General features: G+C 44.6%; 1 protein-coding gene across 1 annotated transcript in view; it reads right to left on the bottom strand.

Moving 5' to 3' along the window:
• The window catches only part of NEURL1 (neuralized E3 ubiquitin protein ligase 1), a 158,857-nt gene extending 132,790 nt beyond the window's left edge, over positions 1-26,067 (bottom strand). Inside the window, exon 1 of the mRNA XM_065843823.2 lies at positions 25,794-26,067. Coding sequence (XP_065699895.1) covers positions 25,794-25,878 — 85 coding nt within the window. The 5' untranslated portion in view covers positions 25,879-26,067. The remainder of the gene's footprint in view (positions 1-25,793) is intronic.
• Between the last annotated feature and the right edge of the window lie 325 nt (positions 26,068-26,392).

Here is a 26,392-nt window from a genome sequence, read left to right as displayed (position 1 = left end):
CAAACACACACACGACTGCACACACGTAAAAAAAAAAAAAACCAAACTGTTTCCCCACTGAATATCAGCTACAACTGCTTTGGTATTCTAGATTTAGAAACTGATTTTTATCTCTCAAGCCTGTGTAAATTATTAACAGAGTTGGTACAGTTGGTACCCAACACCCAGCCAGTTGGCATTTCAGGAAAACTCAAGAGCTAGGTCCAAACTCAGAGGCTAAGCCTAGTTTCTGCTTACAAATTTGGATGAAGTCCCAGCTGAAGAGACAGTATAGCAGCAGGCATCAGCAGAGAGGCTCCAAGCAAAGTTACACATAGAACCTGGTCTTCAGAGACTTAATGAGGGTCATCCTCTGCTGTGATATTGAAGCACAAACCCCAGCCCAGGGCCTCAGGAAAGAGAACAACAATGTAATACTGAAATGCCATTAAAATTGTGACTATCTGCTTTCCTCTCCAGGAGTTTGAATAGTAAGTGTGAGAGATTCGTGATTTCTGATTTAATGAAGTCGTCAGAAGTCCGTGATACAGAGTTGCTTACTACCTTTCAGCTTCCAAACTCCAAAAGAGCTGCCAGAGAGCATTACACTTAATGCACTCTCACGCAGGGATAGAGTTTCCAAGGAAGCTGCCAAATCTAGTGAAGATTTGCATTTTCGCCTGTCCAAGACTTTCTTAGAAAGCTGGAAATAACTTTACCTTACTTAAGTGGTCATTTTAATCTAGTTTTGCTTTAAAAACAACAACCAAAAAGAAAGAAGAATGAAGCTGAACTTCTGTGAACTTAAAGCTGTTTCTTTTCACACAGAACTAACTAAAGCTTGACAGGCAAGTCATACAGATCTATAGGAGACCATTTTAAGAAGGGTGCACATTCTCCAAAGCAGAGCTTGCATATTTCTTACTACACCAGAGCACATGGACCATAATCCTAGAGGGGGTTTCTGGTTTACTGAGAGATAAACTCCAACAGCACTGGTTATTACCACCTTGAAAGCCAGAGTCTGTTCCCATCCAAGTAAATTAGAGTTTTATTCTTTGTTCTAAGAACCATTATTTAAATAAAAATAGAGCTGACAATTCACCTGGGCTACAGATCAGGAGCTGTACACTTGTAGGTAACAGCAGAGCTCCCACCATCTTCTTGTTGTTCTTGAGCTAGTCACACATGAACATCCATGTCTATCTGATGCAGGGTACCTTGGCTCCAACCAGACGGGGTAAATGCAAAGCAAACACGTTAGAGGAAGGCAATATTTTACCACAGAGCTGAGGGGAACCAGATCTCAGAGCTTCAGCACCCACCTCTACCACACAGCCACTACCAGGAAGCTCCTCCTTCCTCTGCTGCCAAACTGGGTGGGAAGAAGGGCGTGATGCTTCATTAATATGCAGATTGGAGGAGATGACTCAGCAGCCCATTCCAATTAACTCCACCCAAAGCAAAAAAATTCCAAACTTTTATACCATAAGGTATGCCTGAGGAGGTAGAAGAAGGCATAGCAATGGACCTGTCATTTCCCACCTGGTCAGATACAAGCTCTTTCATTCAGCACTTGATGTTTAGCCAAGTTTGCCACCTATCTCTGGCTCCTCTCGGTCATTTAATAAGAACACACAACCTATACTGCTGCCCAGGGCTGCAGAGGTCTCTTAACACTAGCAAATGCTATTAATGTGGTAAAGGAAAAAGAGATTGCCGGGGTTACTATTTCACTCTTTCCTGATTGCTCAAGAGACGCAATCCCCACATTAAATGTGGGAAGTAAGTTGCTGTTTTCCATACAGAGGGTGAAATGCATCAAGCACAAAGGTTCAGGACATAGAAACAGAGTGTTTTAAACAGACTCAAAGGTGTGTAAGTGTGTGCTGGCCCTCTGCATGAGCCTGAATGTCATCCAACGTCATCTGCACACCTGACAAATGGCAGAAAAGAACTTTCTGTGCTACTGCATTTTTCTCTTCAAAGTAGATACTATCACTACATTAGTCAAGATAGAGCTGAACTGTCACAGCTCTTTTATTATTATTTACCAAAATGGTTATCAGTCAGATTTGCACTATTAAATTCCTGTATCATGGAATTACTCTAATACCCAGGAAATGCAGTATTATGGAAGTGCTGGTATTCCTCAGCTTGGTTTTGCTTATCTTTTTTACATGGCTGCTTCTGAGATGACAGAAGTGAAGTTATACTTGAAGGTCTCGCCCTGCAGGCTCAGGAGGCTGCTGGTTCTCACAGCAATGCTCTCCTAAACCAGCCCCCATCCTTTTAAACCAACTTATTTCTCCAACCTAAATGATTCAATGCAGCACATAAGTTTTTTAAAAATGCTGATTTTTTCCAGCAGCCATTTTATTTCCTGCGATAGCTGACACACACTAGTCCTTTGAGTAGACTCAATGAAGAAAGCACTCCCGTTTTCTTTGTAGAATACTAATATGGTCTTCGTAAGCAAGTTCCTCGATTGAAGTTTACAAAGGTGGCACGATCAGGCCTCTGTAATGAGATGATGAAGAGGCAAAGAACTGTGTCTTGCAAGAGGCCTGCTCTTCCACAAACCAAGTGGTCTTGCCTGGCCTCTGTGGAAGACACATTGGTTCCTGTGGTGGAGATACGTGGATGGAAGCAGTATGACAAGGCTGCCTCATTGGCTTCATCTGCTGAATTTGTGATGCACAGTTGGACTCTTGGTTCACAAAAACCTGAAAATCACAGCCTGGGAAACTGGCTTTCAGGAGGCTGCAGGGGACAGTGAATCAGTGCACATACAGTCATCTCCAGGAAGGTCCTGCTTACACGGGGCTGTCACAGAGAGTAAAAGAAGTGTCAGCAGGAGGAGAATCTCCCCTAAATTGCATCAAACCAACAAGCTGGTCAAATGACAACCCACAACCAGAGTTCAAACAGGCCTTCAGTCTTCAGTACAACCCCTCCAATGAAGAAGAATTTTCAGCAAAGCCACATGAGATGATCCTTCCACAAGGATGACTTGGCTTCTCTCCCTGGCCAGACCATCCCACCCCATTCCTTGCCTCAGGATACATCGCATGGCACAGCAAGCCCCTATCAGGAGCTGACCCAGCCAAAACCTAACAATTCAAAATAAGAGGTGAGGAGGAGTTGCTTTTTGGCCAGAAGAGGTAGATCCTCTCATGTGACCACCAGTGGCTGGAGAGAAAATGGAGGCCTGCAGCAGACCCAACACTGATCAGCTCAAACCTTCTTTGAACTCACACCAAGTCACTAGTTTGTGTCAAATGACGACAACAGGAACCAAGAACTGATGGCACTTTCCTGCCACTCAGTTCTGGTTAGAATTAGACCATAACAGCAATGATGTAACTCTACATTTCTCCTTCCTTTATCCCTATGCACAGGCACTGTGAGGCACAGAGAGGTGAAATGCCTTGGTATTTGCGTGAGAGAGCTGGGAACATCAAATAGAGGGATTTATCTCCTCTAAGACCTGCTGTGCCTAGCAGACCATGCTGTCTTACATTAACAAGCAGATTTCTCTGTGTTCAGATTCTCTTCTCCTGCAGGGGTGGCTGCAAAGGAGATGATGGGGACAGAAAGTGCCTTCTTCTCCATGCACACGTCCAAATCAAGAGTAAGAAACAGAGAGCCAGCTCCTGCTCCCTCTCACTTCACCTGTTTGCAGTGGTCCTGGCTCCTCCAGACAACCAGATAAAAACAGCAAGAAATCTGCCCAGGACCCCACTTTTCTGGCAGTAGAGGCATAGCCACTAGCCAAAAGGATGGCTTAATTTCCTATTTATTTACAGCCACTGGGGATTTCCTGAGGTTAGTTGCTGGTTAATTAAGCCATAGAGCAGCCATTCAGCACCTGGCCCACAAAGTTTAAAAGCCATCTTAAAAAAAAAAAAAAAGGGGGGATGAGACACTTGTACCAAAGTAATACTACAAATTATGTTTCCAAAACAACTTCTTATGCTTCTCTTTTTTTCTTACTTTCTGGCACATCATCACCCACACAAAAGCCAAAAAGAGATGGTAGTACTTGGCTACATGAGCATAGCCCACCACAGTAGCAATTCAAAGGCTTGTTCCATAATCCAGCAAAATTTTTAATCCATAAGTGTCATTATTGGGTTGATTGACATATCTACCCATCCCAACTTTGTTGTTGCATGTCCCTGGTACATTAGCTGGAGCTATTGCATCCAGCTGCACAGCATAAAGCTGCAGGAAACAATTTCATCAGGGTCCTATTAGGCTTAGATAGGTTGGTCTTCTACACGCAAGATTTTAGAGAGGAATAGCTTTGGACAATAATTTGAATGCATCACTAAAAAACATCTGAACTACAAGTTTCTGTTTATGGGCACAGGCTTCCACCCATCTCACAGCTGCCCACACCAGCAGCTTGGGGTCTGGAATTTAAAGCATGGCAGTACTGGCAGCAATGCTCCTCCAGGTTTCTATATGAGCTTTAGGCACCACAGGGACATGAGAGTCGTCTCTACTAGCTCACTGCTTTCTGAATAATCCCTGGAAGTTGCTACTAAACTGTGGAAGGACTGAAGAGTGAACATCTTCTGCTGGAAAATCAGTCTTGCTTCCCTCGATACTTTGCAATTTGCCTCCCATGTAACTACTGTCCCACCCTGGCCCAGAGAAAAAGCTTAAAGGCCACAGCACAAGATACTTATTGTGTTGATTTAGGGTAACCTTGTATGGAATATGGCACAAGTCTAATGATCCAACCACAAGAGATTTTTATTTTTTTAAATGGATAATTTAGTGTATCCATTCAGTTAAACAGAAACCCCTGTGTCATAATAAAGCTGTCATGAGGTTCTGGAAATATGGTCTCACAGGAGGAACACATTGTAATTTTATATCCAGCTATTTAAGAAGATGAGGCCAAGCCCTGAGTGACAGACACTTTGATGAAACAACACATGAATTAAACATAATTATACTAGAAAAACAGTAAAACAGAACTAATCGTCGAGGCCCTCGTGTTGTACTGAGAGCAGTGACATTTGCATTGGCACAGGGCATTCCCATCCAGAGAGCTCCAAATCCTCCATGCGTATCAGTAATTAAACAGGCTGCTATGCAGCCGGAGGGAGGCAAGTTTTGCTGCCCGCAGTTTTGCACGAAGCGAGGTTGACATCCCTCCACAACCCAGGGGAGCACGGGCTGCCTGTGTGGGCAGGGAGTTTCTCCACCTCCTCTTTGCTCTTTGAAATGGCCATCGTGCCCTTTACTTTATTAGGCTTTTCGCACTGATGGAGATGCTGCCGTGCTCCAGCTACATTCCTCCCAAAAATCCAGACCTAGGATCTGCAGTTGTAGTCTCACTAGGAAAGACTTCATCTATTTTCCCTCATAAAATTCAGATGTAATTTTACAAAGGCCTACCTGCTTTAAACCTGTCTTTGTATGCAATGTTCTCCCTATCCATATTTAATCTTGAAAAAATAATATAACTGGGTTCAGGAAACGTGTTTTTTTCTAGGTTTCCATGAAAGCTGGATCTCAAAACCCTTCTTTACGTCAACAGTAGACAACTGTTTCATAGACTTCATCTAGCAGGCTTGGTAACTAACCTAAAAATGGCAGATGGAAGCATTAAATATTTATTGGACTGGAGTGCATTGATTTCGGAAATTAACACTTTGCAAATTACTTCTGTGTAAACAGTAATTAAACAGTCAGGCACAGTCCAGTCCAGGTTCTGAGCAAGCTGCAACTCTTTATGTAAAACATATGTATACATAAAAAAATACTAAAGCACGATGAACTAACACTTCTCTACTGATCTCCATCTGCACGCACCAAATTGCTCTGCTATTGTGAATTAAAATTAATTAAAACTTTGGAATGGCTTTCCATGTAAAGTTGGAACAGTGGGAGCCCTTGTGCCTGGCACTCAGGCATTGTGCCAGTAAAGCTTGCAGGGAGCGGGAGTAGATGATATGTGGCTTTAAAATACCAAGGACTCTCTGATCCTAGTGCTACAGATGCTGAGATTGAACTGGTGATAACAGCAGGACTGAACTGGTGCTTGTAATAGGGACAACCATGAGAAAAGTGCAATTGATATAGCCAGGTCCCTTGCAGGCTCCACATGAGTTCCAGGAGTGCAACCATAAATAACATAAAGATGCTATTTGCTTTTGAGCTCTCCCATTCATGTGGGAATAGATTTGCTCAAGAGATACTGCGTTTTTATTCCCTTTAGCAGAATATTGATCTCCCACTAGCAGTGATGAGACTCACGTGGTCTTTTCTTTAATAGACCCTTTTCAAAAGAAAATATGTTATGCCTCTGCTTTGAAATTAGCTTCCTCTTCCACAGCTACAGGTCTTCCTTTCAAATGCTGTCCAATATCCTTTCCAGGACTCTTTCCATTCACTGTACCTACATGCTCAGGATCTCATGAAAGTAAGTGTGTACTATTCATTAAGGCAATAGCTGAAGCCTCATTAAAGTTAATGGTTGCTTGTAAATTAGCTTTGGGTACCATTCTGCAACCTTTACTTCTCCAGCACAGACCACTATATACTATATTTTGTTACCATAGCTAGATTTTTTCCATGCTCTGAGTACATTACTGCTTTTTTTTACTTTACTTTCTCCCATCCCTCAAAACATATGTACTTAAAAACCCACCATAAACCCACCTACACAGGGAGGGTGAGTGTGTAAATCAGACTCTGAGCTCCTCCTGCGGCTGTGGTGATGAAAGGACAGAGGCTCCCCACAGACTGCACATGGGAATAAGCAGCTTATTCTCATTTTACAGGCAGTGCTGGGCTTTGCTATGGTGGTAGGGGAAAACATGGAGGGGATGCTTGTTCCCCCAGCCAGGGAACAATCCTGACCCCACCACACAGCCCATCCTCAGGTACCACCACCCTGCAGCAGCGTGCCAGGGGAAACATGGAGCGGGTTCCCCAGCAGCACCTGCACCCTGAGCACAAACCCTGACACTGGGCAAGGGAAGAGAAATCGAAGGGGTCCTCTCGCTTAGCCCAGCCAGGCGAGGACACGGTGCTGCTGAGAGCATGAGAGAGGGGTCTCAGGTGCAGGGAAGCAGTGGAATTCTGCACAGGCACAATCAGGACCTCATCTCTTCTGGCAGGGCTACGCTCATTTTATTGCATGCACATGCTCGCAGGCTGTTTCTGTTTGCCTTCTCCCTTTCTCTCCCATTCCAAGTTGCAGATTGGTTTCATGTCCCCAAGAGCTCCTAGGAGCTTGTCAGCGACTTTGCAGAAGAAGATGAAGAGAACAAGGCTGCCAGGGGACTTTAATGAGAGCTACTTCAATCCTCATGATGCAGTTAAGAGTCACATAATGAAACAGAGGCTGGTTTGTTTGTTTTTTAATGAGCTCTATTTATATTTGACTTTAACTATCCTCATTCATTTCCTCTGAAACGAAACTCTACTGCTGAAATTGTGTGCATCAGAGGTAATAAAGGGTAGCTATAATCTGATTTACTGCATTGTGCCAAACACGAAGGTACTCGCAGGAGGGGCTGATAGTATACAGCAGCAACATTTAAAGTGGAAGAATTGACAGCAAAATTGAACATAACTTCTCAGTTGTCTCACAGAAAGCTGAAGTAATCCTGCAGACTTGTCTGAAGGCACTTTTCTTCCATGTTGTTGTAACACCAAGAGGTTAAGGCTGCGGTTAAAGCTACTTTTATGGTTCACAAACTGGAAGCTGGTGAAGAATAGGAGCCTTACGTTATAGATTTTGTCTGGCTGTTAGGGACACCTGAGTTTCAAGATGCCAGAAAGAGAGGAAAATCAGAGGAATCACATATACACCAATCTAAGGAATGCAAGATCCTCAAGCTTTTTACCTTCAATAATGCAGGAAAATAGATAGATGGATGGATGGATGGATAGATAGATAGATAGACAGACAGACAGACAGATAGATAGGCAGGCTCTGTGGCTCCCTGTCCATGCAGAGGATTTAAAAAAAAATTAAAAATCAGCGGTACCATTCCCTTGACTTTTCCCCCTCCTTAAAATGGAGAAACTACTGTTTACAACACAGCTAAAATCTGAAATGGAGGTTTTCTCCTTGGAGGAAGAAATTTTGCCCTTATCTCCATAGTTAAGCTTTTAAACAAACACAGCCTCATTCTAGAAGAGCAGCTGTGTAATTAAGTCAATTTTGGGATGAACAGTGTGATTCAAGAGCCAAATACTATCTTAATTATATGCATTAATGTTCTGCTAAGAAGATACAAAAAAAAAAAAAAAGAAAAAAAGATAATTCATGTTATTGCACAAGGAAAGCCACTAAAAATATAAAAATAACAAAGAGGGGTGCCAGTCCGAGACATGGCGGATGGCTGCACGGGCATGAAAGCAGCTCCCAGCTGCAGAGGAAGCGCCCAGCGAGTGACAGGTAGCAGCCACATCCAAGCAAGAAGAGAATGGCCAAAAGTCATCTGCTGCCAGAGGTGAATACTGAATGAGGGACCTTTGTGTCAAAGGGAGAATTGCTTCATGGTTGGCCCAGTTGCTTGAGAAGGATTTTTGGCTGCGGTCTGTTTTTCTGTGAAGAAACACAGAAAGGAGCATCTTCACAGAAACAGGCAGCAAACGCAGAGCCAGAGGAAGGAGGGGTTAGAGAGAGGAGTCTCATGGTTCAGGCACTGGGGTGCCCTCCTATAGTGGTAACGCACTTGAGACCCCATCTACAGACCACCCCAATGGCTGGGGGCTGGGCGAGGGGCAGTGTCCGGCGCTGGATGTGTGGCAGGGGGAGCAGCCAGTACACAGGGGATGGGAACCGAGCAGGTGAGGAGCTGGGGAGTGATGTCTGTCACTGTCCCAGGTGGGATGGAGCATCCCTTGTCAGAGCTGCGGTGCAGTCCCACACTGGTCTCCCACCTCTTACTGCGGCTGCATTGCAAAACCACAGCATCAAGAGAGAAAAGAAAGGATTTCCATGTGGGTTAGGAAGCCACAGTGGGGTGTGAAACTCCTGGTTCCCACTATGGACAAAAAAACCAAAAAAAAACAAAAACAGAAGATTTCAAAAAAGCCAGAGCTGCCTTGATTGTATTGAAACACTGATTTAAAGGGAGTTTGCAATTGCACAACAGCAAGAGTGCTCTGATCTCAGGTGTGCGAGGTGAAGGTGTGGGATTTCTGGCTCACAGGCTCACCACAGGGCCCTGTGCTCCCATTAGCCCCAAGAAGCAGGGCTGGCTCTGTGTGTGAACAGATCTCCAAGGACAACCCAGGTGTTGCAGGAAGCAGGACCAGGAGCACAAAACCATTGCTCTTTCTGCTGAACGGGCAATGATCCTGCATCATGCAGAGGTGCTATTTGGAACGAGTCTCTGTGGTGCAAGTGCAGAAATGCCTGAGCTGGCTCAGGTCTGGGCTGCACCGGCTGCATCAACCACCCCAGGGAACGGGCAAGGCCAGTGTACCCCCTGAGATCCCCACAGGTGAAAAAAGGACTGCACACATTCAGATGAGCTGGCAAGTTCTGCCCTGTCATGGAAAACGAGTCTCAGGCTGAACTCCACCCTGAGCTGTGACCAATGAGAAAGTCTGCTAATGTCACATATGATAATGCTTTGCATTTTATGGTGCTTATGAGAAGAAAATGCCAGCCAGGTCTTCAGCTAGACCCAGTCAGAATCAGGCATAAATCATCCTGGATAGTTTCATGTTCAGTTTTGCAAAATCAGAGCTCAGTGAAGAGCCACAGAGACATGTGTTAAGCAATGACAAGGACAGGTGGCACTGGGGAGTTCCCTGGGACTTGAGGATTCCTGTTGTGTCCACCAGTAGTGTCCATACACATGGCCACAGCACCACCTGCTCCCAGAGAAGAGTCACCAGTCCTTCATCACGAGACTCTGATTTAGCTCTCAATTCCTGTCCCCCATACATTTTCACTTGGAGACCCCAAAGTGCCATGAGAGGGCATGCAGAGAAACCTCACTCACCACTCCTGCCCTTTGATCCTCCACAGAAAGCACAAGCCTCATGTCTCTACAGGAGATTCATACCAGGAATATCAGGGATAAAGATAACTTTCCTGTCCAAGCTGGTTTATAAAATGATGCTTGCAAATGTTTAAGAACTCAGTATCCAAATGACATACGCAGAAACACAGCAATGTAACTGTCCTGGAGAGAAACGCTTTACTGCATACAGCAGAGGGAAGGGCAGGTTGAGGACTGAGCTCCCATTTAGCAGAGTAATTTGTCCAGATTCCCATGTCCTACTAAGCCATGGCCCATGGCTGTGAGGAACAGCTGCTCAGTCCCTCTACTGCAGAACAATTGGAATGCAGAGACAAACTTTCCCTTCAAATCAGTTCCAAGACCCGCTGCATGAATGAAGGCTGTTATGCTGCACAGGGAAGATAGCAACATTTTGCCTTAGGGCTGAAACAGCATCCCAGGGCCCAGCGACCCCAGCGTCTCCCTCACAAAGCAGAAAACTCACCAGTGCCTTCCAGTGGGCTCCCAGGAGCCCAGCATAGGGATGGGATGGAGCCAATTCAGTAAGGGGACCCCAGACTTTCCATTTTCATCTCTAGAAAGGTTAGGAAACACTCCTCTCACCCAGCTCAGGAGAGCTTCACCTGAATGCACTACAGAGGTAGGATGGTGTTTTGGACTTTGCCTCTTGCAGCTTTTCACACGCAAAGCTAACAGCCCCAGCACCTTCCCCTGGGAAGGGGATATGTAAGGGCACCCACCTCACAAACAAGTGTTGGATTGTTACCCATCTTAACTATATGGAGGACCAAGGTCCCATTAATTAGCACTGACATTTACAACAGAGTTCACAAGATACGAGCTGTATGAAGATGGATGAATTCCAAGAGGATTTGGGACCAAAAAAAGGCTGTGGGGGACGGTTGTTTTTTGTTTTTTCATTGTTGTTGTTGTTGTTGTTATCTTTTTTCTTAATTCTGAGTTATCCTTGTAAAGAGAGACTATTGACATTTGAATTCCTTTTTGCATTAGAATAGGAAAAATTGCAGTTAGTCTTTTGCTGTATATCTAAATTGCAAGGTGCTGCACGCAGCTGAAATGGAAAAGGCACCCTTGGACTGACCAGTTTCCAGTCACTGGACTTGTGTGTGGACCTGAAGGTCACAGATCAGGAGGTATTTGGCTACAAAGGTCTAGCTTAGCCTAGATTCAGAGGATTTAAAAAAAATGCAGAAGGCCAACAACTGTCTGTCTCCACTCAAGCAGGGTCAAGCTCATGATAAAATAAAACCATCTGCTATGTCAGACTTTCATCCCAAACCAGAATAAACCCATTTTGATGCTCTTGTGGATCTCCCTCCTTCCACTGCCTTTCATGTGCTCCAGTTGACGTTATGAGGCATCCGGATCCTTGGATGATATCCTTGGGCATTAACCAGTGGGATTAAAATTAAGATCAGTGTAAAACAAAACCACTGGTTGTTCTGTTGTATGCTTTCTGATTTTTGAGCCATTAGGTCATATTCCTTTCATACCTTGCAGCTTTTCTCTATAACATGGAAGTCTATAAAATTGAGTGGAGGTTAGACAAAAGCTAGGATTCTTGTGTAATTCCTTCAGTCCATAAACTGGGGCTTTAAGAAAAAAATCAGTTATCATGAGATAGAAAAGCTGACTCAATTCATGACTGTTTTCTACATGACAATGCCAACAGCAGAAGCAACTCCCCTGTCTCTGAGCACTAAGTAACCCCATTTCTCATCTTCATCCCTACTGCATTGCTAACCCCTAGGAAAGGGTCTTCAGAATTCAACAGAGAAACCCAGATCTCCTGAAGAGGTAATACACTGGCAGTGACACTGGAGCAGGGGAAGCTTAACAGAAGGGGAGCAGATCCTGCACTTGATCTCAACCCAGAAGCAGATCCTTCACCACCACCTCAACCTCCACATTCTCCCCAGGGCAATGACAGCAGACTCACAGTCATGCTCAGCTCTGGGGTCTCCTTTCCTCTCCCTTTCCTGACCTGTGGACTCAAAGCTCACCAAAGACATGCGTATGGTTTGAGGGTAGATGGCAGAAGGGTTAGCATCTGCAATCTGCATCCCCTCAAGAGGAGGGAGGACACTTTGCGTATGTCTCTGACAGGTGCCATCAGTGAGCAGAAACAACGCTCTCCCTTTATTTTAAATCTTATTTCGACCAAGTCAGAAAACCCCATCACCACTGGTGTAGTTTTTCGAAGCACAACTTAAAAAACACTAACAAGTGCCACATTTCTCCAAACAGCTTTCCTCTCTGCTTTTGCCATCCTGCTAATTGTGATGTCTGGGGCTATCAAAAGGCACAGCACAAGAATGAGTCTCCTATTCTGGTCTGCTTCCATGTTTATAACCATTGCTTATCTAATGACACTTAGGAAGTGTTACCAAGGAGACTATTTACATCCTGCATGATGTTGCTAAAGCAACACTGCTAAATTAGATGCAGCGCTCTTAGCCTTCACCTCCAGTATTTGCATTGCTATTAAAATGAAATAGTCACAGGCTTAAACTATATTTGGGTCATTCACTCATACAAACACCTGAAAATAGTCTAATGGCAGCAGCTACAGAGTTCCCCCTTAAATATATCTAAGTCTCCATCTCTTATATGTATTTCTATAATAGCTTGCCTTTCAACGTGACCTGCAGACAAAGTGAACCATCCTCTCTTTCACTATAACCTTCCTTCACAGGACTTGTTTTCCCTAGGTGTTTAGCTTTTATTTGAATCCATCAGGAGATTTTAACTGTCATAAATAATTACAGCATCTTAGTATTTGGTGGAGCACAACAGAAAGCAATTTGTAAGCGGCATTAATTTTTGAGGCATAAGATGGCTCAGAGGCACTGGAAATGCGACAACTTGCCTGAAGTTTATGGGTCAGCTGTTCATCCTCACCCTGAGTCTTGATTCAGCTGTAGAGTCACCATTCAAGGGCTTCAAGATGGCCCATGGAAAGATTAAAAGGCTAAATAATTATTAATAGGGTGAAATACTCATTAGGAGTGATGATAAAATTGAAATAATTTAAAACTATTAAGAGCTATGAACAAGCTATAAACAAAAATAAAGGCCAGGGGCTTAGATGAAGTTACAGAACAAATTGAACAAATAAGTACAAAAGACTACTGGTAGGCAGGAGAATGAGCAAAAGGAATCAAGAGGTGTGTTTGCAATGGTTCCCACAGCAAGTGACAGCTTCTCTAGGGTTTGGACATTTGTCAATATGCTAAAAAACATACTTGAAATTAAAATACACACACACACACCCATCATGTTAATGTAGAAATATGGAAAACTGTCAGGAATTTTACAGCAAATAACACAATTCTGTAACATTTGTTTATATATATACAACATGTTTTATATATACAACAAATATAATTTAATTGTATTCTTCATGATACCAAGCAATGTCACAAACAGAGACACTGGGCTCTCTGAACTCAACTCAAGTACTCTGCTGCAAATCTAGAGCAATGTATTATCCCCACAGCTTTCTATTCTGGCAGTCTGAGCAGTACACTCTGGAAAACCACGCATAATAATAAAATACCATCCTACGGATACCTAGCTGGAACTCCCCATCGCTATTTAATAAGTTTACTCCAAAAATCAATCCTGCTTTTAACACTCTAAAATTTAACAGATGAACTCAGGCAACGGCATAAATACTTGGTATCCGTTACTGAATTCAATCAGCTCCCTGAATCAGAGCGAAAGCACCCTGTTCCAACTCTGCTTCCAAGCATAATATGGTTTGGGTGCCTCTTATTAATAAATCCTTGCTTTAGCCCAAAAGCACTACTAAAAGGCATGCCTGGGAGCATTTTACTGTATATAAAACTTTTGTTGCAACAGCAAATTTGGTCTGCCTGGAGAATCTAATCAGGAGAAAGTAACTCTACTTCCTGCCGAATAGGCTACAGCACAAGAAAGCGCATGTCACAGAATCACAGAATGTTAGGGAATGGAAGGGACCTCGAAATATCATCCAATCCAATCCCCCTGCCAGAGTAGGAACACCCAGATGAGGTTACACAGGAGGGTGTCCAGGTGGGTCTTGAATGCCTCCAGAGTAGAAGACTCCACAACCTCCCTGAGCAGCCTATTCCAGTGTTTGCCACCCTCACTGTGAAGAAGTTTCTTCTCATATTTAAGTGAAACCTCCTGTGTTCCAGTTTGTACCCATTGCCCCTTGTCCTGTCACTGAGAAGACCCTGGCTCCATCCTCCTGACACTCTCTCTTTATATATTTATAAATGTTAATGAGGTCATCCCTCAGTCTCCTCTTCTCCAAGATAAAGAGACCCAGCTCCCTCAGCCTTTCCTCATACAGGAGATGCTCCACTCTGTTGCCCTGTGCTGGACTCTCTCCAGCAGTTCCCTGTCCTTCTTGAACTGAAGGGCCCAGAACTGGACACAATATTCCAGGTGTGGTCTCACCAGGGCAGAGTAGAGGGAAGGAGAACCTCTCTCGACCTACTAACCACTCCCTTCTAATACACCCGGGATGCCATTGGCCTTCCTGGCCACAAGGGCACAGTGCTGGCTCATGGTCATCCTGCTGTCCAGAAAGCATTTCACCTGACAGGCTTGTAATTGCTTATGCCTGGGAATTTAAGTTGAAATACCAGAATCTGGGCTGGTAAAGAATTTACTAGCAGCTTTGGCCCCCAGTTCAGTCAGGCAGGTATGTCCTTTAGCTCTTGTGCTTTTAACAATACGTAAGGATGCTTTTCAGAGAACCACAAGAGACAGAAATGCCCAGCAGAGTGAGTCAGGGGTAGCTGAACGCCATTGCCTCCTCTCAGAAGGATGCTGCCCATGTTTTCTGACAGTGAGGGAGTGACATGGGTAGATGGAGATTTAGTTCAGCTAAGTCTACAAACTGGGAATAGAGGGTGAAACCCTCCAGTCCCAGCATTTCCCTAGGAGGAAAAACTGGATCCTAAGCCTGGATCACGCGAACTCTATTAGAATTCATGGATATAGGATTCCTGTGTTGAAGAGATGAATTGAGTATTCCTGATGCTGAATTGTTGTGCAAGATATAAATAAGTAATTTTCCCTCCCTAGACATCAGCCTATTTTAGGACAAGGGGATAGCACAAGTTCTTTCTTGCCTCCCTGTAACAGCTACAGTGAGACTCAAGTCCTCAAGTTTTGTCATTGTTTTAGCTTCTCCATGAGAAGGAGTAACAAAGGCAGAGAAGAGGGATTTTGTAGTTGACCATGACTGGAGAACATGTGCATGCCTACCACCATACTCTGCTGAGCTGCTTGGACATGTGTCAACGTGGTGCTGGTAGAGAGACTCCTCTGAGCCACGTGGCAGGGAAGCCACCCCGCAGCAGATGAGCAGTGCTGGGGTTTGAACAAACACTCAAAGTCTTCCTAAATCCCCTCATATAGCAAAAAAAGGGTGGGTCAAGTCTTGTGGGGCTTCAGATCTACAACAAGCATACTTCCTCATGCCTCCTCCCATGGCTGCCACAAGAAAACTTCATGAAGGTTTAGAAAGTAATATTTAGTCTTCCATAGGAAAGGGTTATTTGTGTCCACACACAAAGGCTGCAGAAGATCTTTTTTAGCTGCCCCTGCTCAAGGGGAGCTTTCCCAGGACTCAGCCCCATCTGAAACGGGTCAGGAAGGGTCAGAAATGAGGATGTGCGTCACTGGCAATGCGGAGAAAGAGGAGGAGAGGAGGTGTCATCCCTGCCACCAACCAGCTCCTTTTCCCTTGGGAAATAAGATCAAAGGAGAAAGAAGTTTCCTCTATTGCTAGCTATGCCACTGTGAAATTTTCTGGGCACCTTCTGTTGGTTTTGGATCAGGTCCTGGTCCTGCATGGACAGAACCCATACTGTATGATTTGTCTGGGTTATTCATTAGCAAAAGGGTTCCCTCCACAATCAAGCATGTAGAGCACCTTATTGAAACATGCCCCATTCCATATCAGACCCAATGGAGTTGGCATAAATAAAGTCTCACCACACCCTGAGAAATACCGCTGGATCACGAATTATCATTACTTCCCTCGTCTCAGTTCCTACATGACTTTATCTAAACTATGTCATAAATCTTCTGGGTTTTATCTGAACTCTCCTCCTCCTAGTGACATTCTGTACTTCTGAATAATGTTGTCTTCATACAAATTACAAGGGGCACAGCAATAATGTTCCAGCAGAAACAAGGGAAGCAGTGGGAAAATAGCTAAAAGCTACACTGATTTGTTTTCCTACTTGTAATCTTCTGTCATATTCCGAGGTGGAAGATTAGATAACAAGACTATTTATAGCAGCATTGCTGGGTGTGTATCACAAAACCTTTATTGTAAGACCACGGCAAGTATGAAATTTTAATTTTGCCTGCCACTTCCCTGTGTCACAGCTTCATTTGTAGCAAAGCATTTTTTCTTTTGCAGTGGGATTATTAATAATAGATGTAGCATTAACATTTCCAAATTGGGAGTTTACCCTCGGTCTCTGTTTGAACCCATTGCTGGGTAATTTTTCCTCCTAGGCTTCGTGTTGGACTGATAATATCTGCTCAGCCACCAAACACACATTGCATGGGCAAGAGCAACCAGAGCTCACTCCACTCCCTGCTATAGGTCCCACCTGCAGGACTTCTCTGGTTGAAACCTCAAACTGCTTTTTAATCTCTCTGCTAAGTCCTCCAGTGCATGCCAGTAGGGTCGGAGAACAACCGTCCGAAGGAACTGCACCGAACACCAGATGATCTCCACAGGCCGCAAGGCACCCAGCAGAGGGTGAGAACTTTCTGCCACAACCAATGCAGGGCACATGTCCAGTGGAAGAGTAAAGCTGTCAGTACTTATCACTTGGCATCTCAACTCTAAACCTTTAAAACCAAAAGGTGTTTGTGAATTTAAATATGGAGGACTTTTTGCATCCTTGTTTTATTTTATGCCTGTTAAGGGATGCCATTGCTGAAGGGTTGTACTGTTAAAATCGGTACACTAAATGATATACAGACATGGGAACAGGAATGTAGAAATCCAGTATTAACATCAAAGGCTACCTAGGTCCTTTATCATGTATTCACTGTATTTTTTAATTTAAAAAAGTAAATTATTTCAGCTACTTCTTCTCTTTTTGTATTTGCTGAGATGCTTCAACATAGTCAATTAGTGAGCCACATTTTCTCTTTTCCACTTTCCATCACATCTATTCAAGTGACTCACTCACGTAATACACAGATTCTGTTTGCCACATTTACAGTTATTTGTATCCTGTCTTCTACAGTGCCTCAATATTACTATGGGAAACCATCTCTTCCCTTCCTACCTGGTAAATACTTATTAAATAAAAAAAAAAAAAAAATAAGATTCATCATGGACAAAAATGATCCTGAAAACTAGATAGATATTTAAAAATTCGATGGCACCAGTTGCTCAAATGAAAGAAATCCTAAGTAATATCAATACAATTCAATGCTATATTAAATAGGTATCTCTTAAGGAGGAGATTTGAACTAACCTTCTGATGAAGAGTTGGAGTTTGAATGGTAAATAAGCTCTGGATTTACAGCTGCTTGGCTTATCCGGCAAAAGCCTGTCCAGTAACAAGTTAAGACTCCAACAGTAAGCTTTACATTAGATGGTGTTGATGAGCAGCAGAGCAAAAAACACAGTCACGTCTCCATCCAAGTAGCAGTTAAAGGGAAATCAAGCAGAGCTTATGCCTAACAGAGGATAAAAGATGATCAGTGGGGTTTTTAAATCGTATGTTGACATATGGGAAGTCAATGTAAATTAGAATGAATCAAGCATAACATGATTTCATTTCTTCTGACTGGGTCAGGGTGTGAGCTACAGCTTTCAAGTAGCGTGAGGCAAAGGGATGTCCAGAGAGGGGCAGCTCACAAAGACTTTCATGCTCCCATTCAGCTCCCAAAGTAAGAAACCAATACCCCAAAAGTAACTAATTCCACTGAGACAAAGGATCCCAGATTTCCAGCTCTGCTCAGCACCCCATGGTCCCTTGTCTCCTCAGAAGCCAGGCTCCTTCTTTGCTACCCCACTGGATAGTTACAGAGCCCCCCGCCATTGCTTCTCTAGTCCCAATTCTAGACAGAGGGTGTGTTCTGGTCATATCATAAAAACTAGAAGATCAATAATCAATAGGGAATCCCTGCATATGCCTGTGCACATGTGTGTAAGCCCACATATGCAGGAACATCTGGAAGCCTCAGTGTTATCAGTGTGAAACCCCAATACTGAATATGAAGGCACAAAGAGAGGAAGGGCACTTTGCAAGCAATACTGGTACTTTAGAATCTACTTTGTCTAAAATTTTATTACTGTTTTTTCCAAATTTTTTTTAGATTAAGTAGGGGTTTTTAAACCTAAAAAACCTGCACGGTATTTTATCTCCAAGGCTGGCTGAGAACTATTAACATTTACTTTTCAGAGTTCTGCATAAAATACACCTGAGGTTTAACCTGACAGTTTTCTGGGAGCCGAGAATTTTTCCCTATGTTTCAGTAAAGAGTTGAAATGAGGTAGACTAATGGAGAATTGTATAAACATAATACCACCATGACATCCACCACCCTATAATTTTAAAACACAATCCTATTTTAATCCTATAATTGGAAGCCAAGTAACCAGTAGTGTAAACATGAACTAAAATCTTATATACAACATGCTTTTATCAGCTAGAGATCCCCAAGAATGAATGGAGATGAAAACCTACCCCACCTCAGTTTTAATCACATAGTTGCATCATCCCAGACCTTAGTATGGGTAAGTGTCCAAGTGTCTGTCCTTCTCCCCAGTTACACAGCTAGCAACACTCTAGATAGCTAGGTTAAAAGGTAGTTCAGGCTCACATCACAGTCACAGCAGAAACTTTAACCATTGTCACACCCTAAGCTCCAGTTAAAATTCAGCTCTCGTGCCCAAAACTACTTGGGGTTTTGTCAATTTGTGGCACAGAACCGAGCAGCTGCACAGTGCTGTCATTAAAGTAAGAGACTACGTTGGGATTTGGCACTTCGCAGCACAGCGTCGAGCACCTGCACAGTGCTGCTATTAAGGTTAATCTTAGATCAGCCGTTTCTGGATGGAGATAACACGGAAACTCAGGCATTGCAGGCCTCACTGCTCGGGACAGTTCACAATTGGATTGCTCAGATACCTTAACATTTCAATGGAAACCAAGTTAGAGCACATATGGATCCCCAGCTTAAAATAAGGAGTCACCATGAAGTGGTAGGAGCACCATAAGTAAAATAACATGTACTTATGTACTTGCCACAGGCAACAATTTCAGTGAAGCAGAAGTAGCTGGTTCGAACAATTATCCTAGCAGCAGTAGGTAAGAACAGCTGCCAAATCTGAAGTCTTCCAAGCCTCTGTATTAGAAACCTTCCCAGATACAGGGCTATTCACAAAAGCTGCTATTTCAACAGTCTAGGAAACAAGATGAAGTGGGGGCTACTTAGTCCCCTGCTACTCAGGAGGTCAACATAAGCAAAGAGAACCTGCTTTCTCTTGCTCCAAAAGAGCCTACAAATGCAAAAGCACCTGTATTTTTCAAAACCACAGGGTGCAGGAGGCACAGCCTCCTCCAAGAAGGATGCGATGGGACTTTGCACAGGAACCTCGTCACAATCCCTACTCTCCCAAATAAAGCTGGGATGTTCTGTGACTTCAATGCTGCCATGGCAACAAACCACTCTATAAACACCCAGGCAGGGATGCACATGAAAAAAAAGATGGATTCAGCTAGAGACCAGCCAGCTTTAGAGCAGGCCCTATCCCTCCGTCCATCACTGCGCTGTCTGAACAACCCAGCTCCACGCGTCACTGATGTGGAGAAATTTTAAGTTCTCATTTCAGCATTATCTTTTTCAGCTGAACATGTGTGGCCTTAGGAAGATGCCCTTAGGAAGTCCAAATAAGTAGGGCAAGTCCGTGGTCTTGTGTGTAGCAAAGTACATAACTTCAAAGGATTCCTCGTTCGTTACCTCCTCCATTGTCCCATAAAACAGGACCCATTTTAGCATCCATAACATCCACAATTAATGAGCTTTACAGAGCTACTAGGCACTGCAGATGGCCAAACCTCCTTTTGTTCAAAAGGAACTGGAATCTATCAACTTCATTTGATGTACTCCTAATTCTTGTACTGGAAGATACATTGAAGAGTGGATTGCTGCCCCCTATCTACATGCCAGCCATTTCCCACCCCAGTTGTCCCTTTTTCCGGAGTCCTAGTTTATTCAGTCATTCCTTATAAGAAATTAATCCAGACTTTTAACTGTACTTGTTGCTCTGACCCAAACCTTTTCCAGTCCTCCTGTGTCTTTTCAGGATAGTGGAAGGGGAAGAACCAGAACTACAAACAATATTCAGATTGATTCAACAATCTAACATGGCCTCTATTTTCTTCTGTTTGTCTTCCCTTATAATTTCTAGTATTTCATTTGTTTTTTATCACTGCTACTGAGCCTTGGACTGACATTTTCAGCTCAATCACCTCACTGATGTTTTGATTCCTACTGGTTTTCAAAAGTAGCCTTTCTTGCTCTTGGGAAATACAGAGCATCACCTGTTGACAAAGCACCAGACAATTTTCCCGGGAAATTTCTGACAAGCTGCAGCATTACCTGCTCCACCAAGAGGCTTCAGCACCTTATGAAAAGGGCAATGGGAAAGGAAAAATAAGACTGAAAAATTGCTGTGTTTGGAGCAATCGGCAATTTCAGGTAGTTTAAATGCAATAAATCAAAGTTCAGTAGCTTGGGAAAAAATCTAGTTCTTGGAAGAAGGTCATATAAACCTGAGAACCTCAGGAAGGAAAAACTTTATACCTACAACCCAGACACACTGACAGGTCAGAGGGAAACAAGTGCAACCAGGACAGAATAAAGCAGAAGGGCAGGAAGCTGGAGGCATCCTTCAAAGCCTTGAATTATAAAACTTCTAACTGTCTAAGGCTGGAAGAAAATTAAATATTACTTTAAGGAAGAACCACTTATTATAGCAGTGGGAGCTGAGGTTATCTCAAAGCATCACTACTGACATCTGCCCCCAGTGTACTGCTTGTACCCCCATTTCTAATCCCCATGATCATCAGCTGCTGGCGTCCTTTTACTCCCCATTAGTTTTATCTAGCCAGTGCACAAAATGGAGCTGGCAGCAGGACAGTCTTTCCTATCAGCAACATATAATTATTGAAATGCCTACACCAGCCAGATTACTATCTTCTGCATGTATTTCAGCAGCTCATAAAATACCAGTGAAAGAAGAAAAAAGTCAGATGTACTTATGTGTCAGTAGGATACAGAGTTTGGAACAGCAGCTGTAAAAACTCAGACAAAGACTGTATAATCATGACTGGTCTCTCTTGTGGGGCAGGAAAAGCAAAAAAGCCCCTGCCTCCTTGGTAAAGTGCTGCACAACAGGCTGTGCTTCTGGGGGCTTGCAGCCAGAAAGGCAGAGTCATTCTCTTCAGCAAACCACTACTGACTCTGACTTCAGGTTTCCTAATACAAAAGGGGCTAAGAAGAACTGTCCTGAAAGGTACCAGCCTGCTTCATGTGATATTGTGGAGATATAAACCCCAAATCACCCCACACAGATCACCCAAACACATAAGAGCTATCTATATGAATGAGCAGTAAGTACAGGGGACCATGGAAGCACCCAGCACAACGTGACTCAGATCTCAACAGGAACCTCCAGATACCACTGTCATGCAAATAATAAAGAATAACCCATGAGTAATCAGCCACTGCCAAAAAGAGGATCTCTGACTAGCTTGGGCTGTCTCTGTTATACAGCACATGCATTTTTTTGCGTAAATGTCAAGAGTGCATTAACCTGTGATAAAAATGACAGGAAGAAATCCTGCTCACTGTCACTCACCATGGAAAAGCTGCCTTCCAAGGCAAGAGAGGCCTCAGGAAAGAGCAGCAAACCTGAGCAGAAGCCTGGAGGAAAGGATTTAAGAGAGGAGGCAGTAATATTTCTTAGCTTTTACAATGTAATATTGATCTGCTGTCTGCAGAAATGGCTAAGCTTTCTTGAAACTGAGGACACAGACACAAGTGAGGGTGAAGAGCCACTTGTCCACGGAGCACAGAAGGTAGCATTCAGGTCCCAAGCCTCGCCTCTGGCCCAAGGGCTAGAAAAACTGGATTTCTAGCATTCTGGACCAGCAAATCTGGGAAGTACACAACAGCTCTAACAGGATACACAGCCCATACATCACAGTTCAACATAGCCAGTAAGGCGAAGCAGTAGGAAGAAATGCAACAGCTGCAGAGGTTTGGAAGATGAAACTGTCTGCAAGGAGAGTAGTTTACCACGATACACCAGGATTGAAAAGGAGAATTAAGAGAGAAGATTTAATAGACAGTCTTGGAAGAACCCTGGGACAGGGAGATGGGTTTAACTGGGGATGTATGTCTCAAGAAATAATAGAAGTCTCTGGTTGAACAGTTCAAGCCAGACTGCCCTGGCACTAGTAAATAAACAGTACACAGAGCCACTGATGCAAAGGTTGACCTTTTTCATCTCAGAATCCAGTTTAGATGCAACTGAAGTTTTCCCACTCAGTTCCACTCCAAACAATCACACAGACCTTATTTGAGAGTTATCGCAAACCATATTTCAGAGAGGATGGACAACAAAAATTTCCTGGACTTTATCTGGCTGCATCGTTAAGGAGATTGTGACCAGATAATCATGATCTTTTGCTCTGTGTTAGGAAAATACACAATGGATCACCTTCCGTCACCCTGGAGAAACAGCCACATCTGGGTTATGGGAAGGGAAATACTCACAAGAATGCTGAAAATAATCTCACCTCAAGCTCCACATCATGCTATCACCAAGCGACAACCTCTTTACAACCACTGTCCGTGACTTTAAGATTAGCATCCACATCAAGACCGTGGCATCTGATCAGCTGCAGTTCTAGAGGACTTCTGTTTCCACTGACTAGAATTCATTGCCCACGAGATGGCAGAAGCCTGCAGGCAGGCTGTGACACCGAAATCTGGATTAACAATCCAGGCATAACATACTGCTTTAGAACAGGTAATCCCAAAGTGTTCATGTCTATCAGTTACTAGTGAACAGTAATGTGAAGTTATTTTATAAAGAACTGGAAAAACAGATTTTAAAGCACTGCCCTACTTTGAAAGCAACTCTAAAATCACCAGCCCAGGGTTCCAGGTTTACTATTGCAGGGGTCTTCAGTAAAGACCTGTCTATTTCAGCTACCTGGTTTTACAACTGCAGCAGCAGTCGGAGAAGCAAGTTGGGTGCTTTCCTTCTTATGCACAATCACCAAAAGCAAAGCAAGTATTCTGCCAGCCATTCCAGTTTTCAGTGATATTTCTGTGTGATACTTTCAGTACCACCAAAAGTATCAGATAGTCCCCAGAAAATTTGCTTAACTAAAGGCGACTATTTTTAGCAGGACTAACAGAGGGGTTTCAAAATTTTCAGTACACGTGGGCAACAGCTCTATGATGAATGGAGATCTTATTTCTTATACAGCAGAGATGAACTTGTAAGGTTCAGGGACCGACTTCAGAGTCCCCAGACCACCTTGGGAAACTTAATGCAGTCATAGTTTCTTCTTCAGTAAGAATGAGCCTAAATCATCCCTGGTTGTGAAGAGATCATGACAGAAGAAGAGTACTAGATGGTGGACAAATTATGAAAATTCAGTGTCCCTAGCACTGAGCCAGACACTGAGGGAAGAACAATTGGGGACCTTCAATTAAAATACACTTTACAAAATGTTAAATGGCAGATATGTAACAAAACTGTGTGACATTCATACTTTTGCTGCTATGCCTCCAGACCATTTTACAGGAACCTGTCAGATGCAATCAGACTTGTTTATTCTGTATTTAAATGTAGGACCTGAGGCAGTTTGGTTTCGAAAAAGACAGAAAAGGCACATATTGTCCCTGGCAGTTGCTTGTTTTTTACAACAAAGGCAATGTCTTCTTAACTCTTTACTCCAAACCAAAATTATTTCAGTGCTCTGCTACGTTACAACCTTGAGAACATTTCTGCTTGCTGCCTCAACCCAGGTAGAAATTTAATAAAAATGTAAATTAAAGGCAGAAAGAAAGAAATAAACAAAGTGCCATCAACACGCACACCCCTCTCCCCCAAAAAATCAGGTGTTTCATACAGGACATCTTCAAAAATCTCACGTAAGCCACTGATAATGGATTAAGTGCCAGTGTCCCTTCTGGCTCCAGTTCATAAATTCTTATCTGCTTAAGGTTGCTCCAGAAAGATTTCCAGCTGACAGCATGATTCTTAAGAGATAAATCCTCCTTGGCAGTTTACAATTGCATACCAACTACTACAGCATTGCTTGTGCCTTCATGTTTGCATTGTTAGAGGACAACAGTTCACCGTTTAGGGTTCAGCATCCCACTCCTTGCAAGTCAATTTTAAGTACAGCCATTGACCGGACTGAGTTTGTGACTGACTTTGTCCATGACAGAGCAGTAAGCATTTGTAACATCTCCTTGCATGGCCATTAAAAAAGCTGTAATATAATCACCCTCACTTCACAAAACTGTTCTGAATCATCCGAGTACAGAGGAAAGGAGCAGAGAGGTGTAATGGAAGAATGACACAAGTATCAGAAAATCCTTCAGTATAACAACCAGTTGTCTAGCTCACCATTAACCACTTCCACTCCCCTAAACCATGTCAAAGATGTATCTGAAAGTTCAGTAAAAATGCAGGTGAACAGCAACATCTCTATTTTCCACACTGGTGGCTGCAAATTCTACAACACACTGGGGAAGCTGCAACAAGTTTTGACCACCTGAAATGGCTGTGGAAGCAGCATCTTCCCTCATTCCCTGCTTACAGAGAGATGGCTGACATCCTCTACTCTCCTCACCCAGTGCCTTTGGCTGTGAATATGTGTTTAGTGAAGAGGTACCCAGGTAGCATTGAACGCATATGGTGTGCACTACTGCCCAAGGAAATCCCTTTCAAGAATGACGGGTTATTTTCTGCTACCACCCACACAGTTTGCAGCCAAAGGAGGCAAAAAAGGGCTGGGACAGAGACCTTGGGCAGTCACTCCTGCTCACCTTACACAAGTCATCTCCATTGGATTTGGTCTGGACAGTGCCCCAGGATTTCAGAAAAGCGATTTCATCCTTATGAGGAGCAGAATAACCACATAAGCTGGACAACGAGCCCCAAATATCCCCTGCCCTCCTCCAAATAGGACTGACAGACCGACATAAACAGACACTTTCCTGGAGCACCCAGAAAATACACCAAAGCAAAGCTTATGTTCACCAAGATGCAGCTGGGGACTTTTTGGTGGTCCAACCACCCTGTCACATTGTCCCTTGCTTTCCTGAGGTGCCACGGCCTGGTGAACCCTGTGCACCAGTTAGCCACCCATGGGGCAGAGCTGGGAGAACAGCGATGGGGCTCACACTGCCAGAGGCCATGGGGTGCCAGGCATGGAACCATCCCACCCTGGGGTGCCACAGAAGCCCAGCCTGTCCCGAGGTACTTGGGGGTGCCCGTCCAGCTCTGGGTGCTCAGGGTGCTATGACTGCCTAGGGATCTCATCCCAGTGCGGGGTCCTTGGATGCCCAAGGTTAGTGTTCTGTCTGGGTGCCCATCCCACCTCGGAGTGCCCAGAGCACCCATCCCGCACACAACCGCACGGGTGCTTCGGGTGCCCAGGGGCACCGAGGGTGCCCGTCGTGCCAGGGACGCCGGCCGAGTCGTACCTTTGAGGTGGTGGTGGCGGGCGCGATGCAGGCGGCTCTGGCCGCCGCGGGGCAGCGCGGGGATGCTGGAGAAGCGGCTCCCCATGGTGGCATCCGAACCGGGCCGGGCGGCACCGCGCAAGGTCTCTCTCCGGGGGCGGTGGCAGCGGCGGGGGGAAGCGCTCCGCCGGCGTCTCCCGTGCTCACTCCGACGCCGGCAGCCCCGCTCCTGCCCGCCGCCCGCCGGGCCCCATGCCCCGCGCTGCCGCCGCCCTCCGCGGGGCCGCGCCGGCTCCGCTCGGCTCCGCCGCTGTTCGGTGCGGCGGGGCGGGGCGGGGGCACTGCGGCCCCCCCGCCGCGCCCTGTCGCCATGGAGACAGTTGTTCCGCCCCAGGATGGGGGGGAGCCTCCGCGCATCGCCCAGATGTTCCACCGCTGGCGCGACAGGTGGGGACAGGCAGGACCCTCTCCCGTTACCCCCAGAGCTCGGTCCCGGGCACACGGACCGGGACCCCGCGGGGACGGCGGCGGCACCGCCACGTCCCGGCTCCCCGGCAGCAAACGCTGCCGGCCTTCCCCCCAGAGCATCCTGCAGCTCCGGCTTCCCCTTACATCACAAA

The sequence above is a fragment of the Patagioenas fasciata genome, chromosome 8 (genome assembly GCF_037038585.1).
Source record: "Patagioenas fasciata isolate bPatFas1 chromosome 8, bPatFas1.hap1, whole genome shotgun sequence".
NCBI classification, from domain to species: Eukaryota; Metazoa; Chordata; class Aves; order Columbiformes; family Columbidae; genus Patagioenas; species Patagioenas fasciata.
This window is presented reverse-complemented; position numbering and strand designations above follow the sequence as displayed.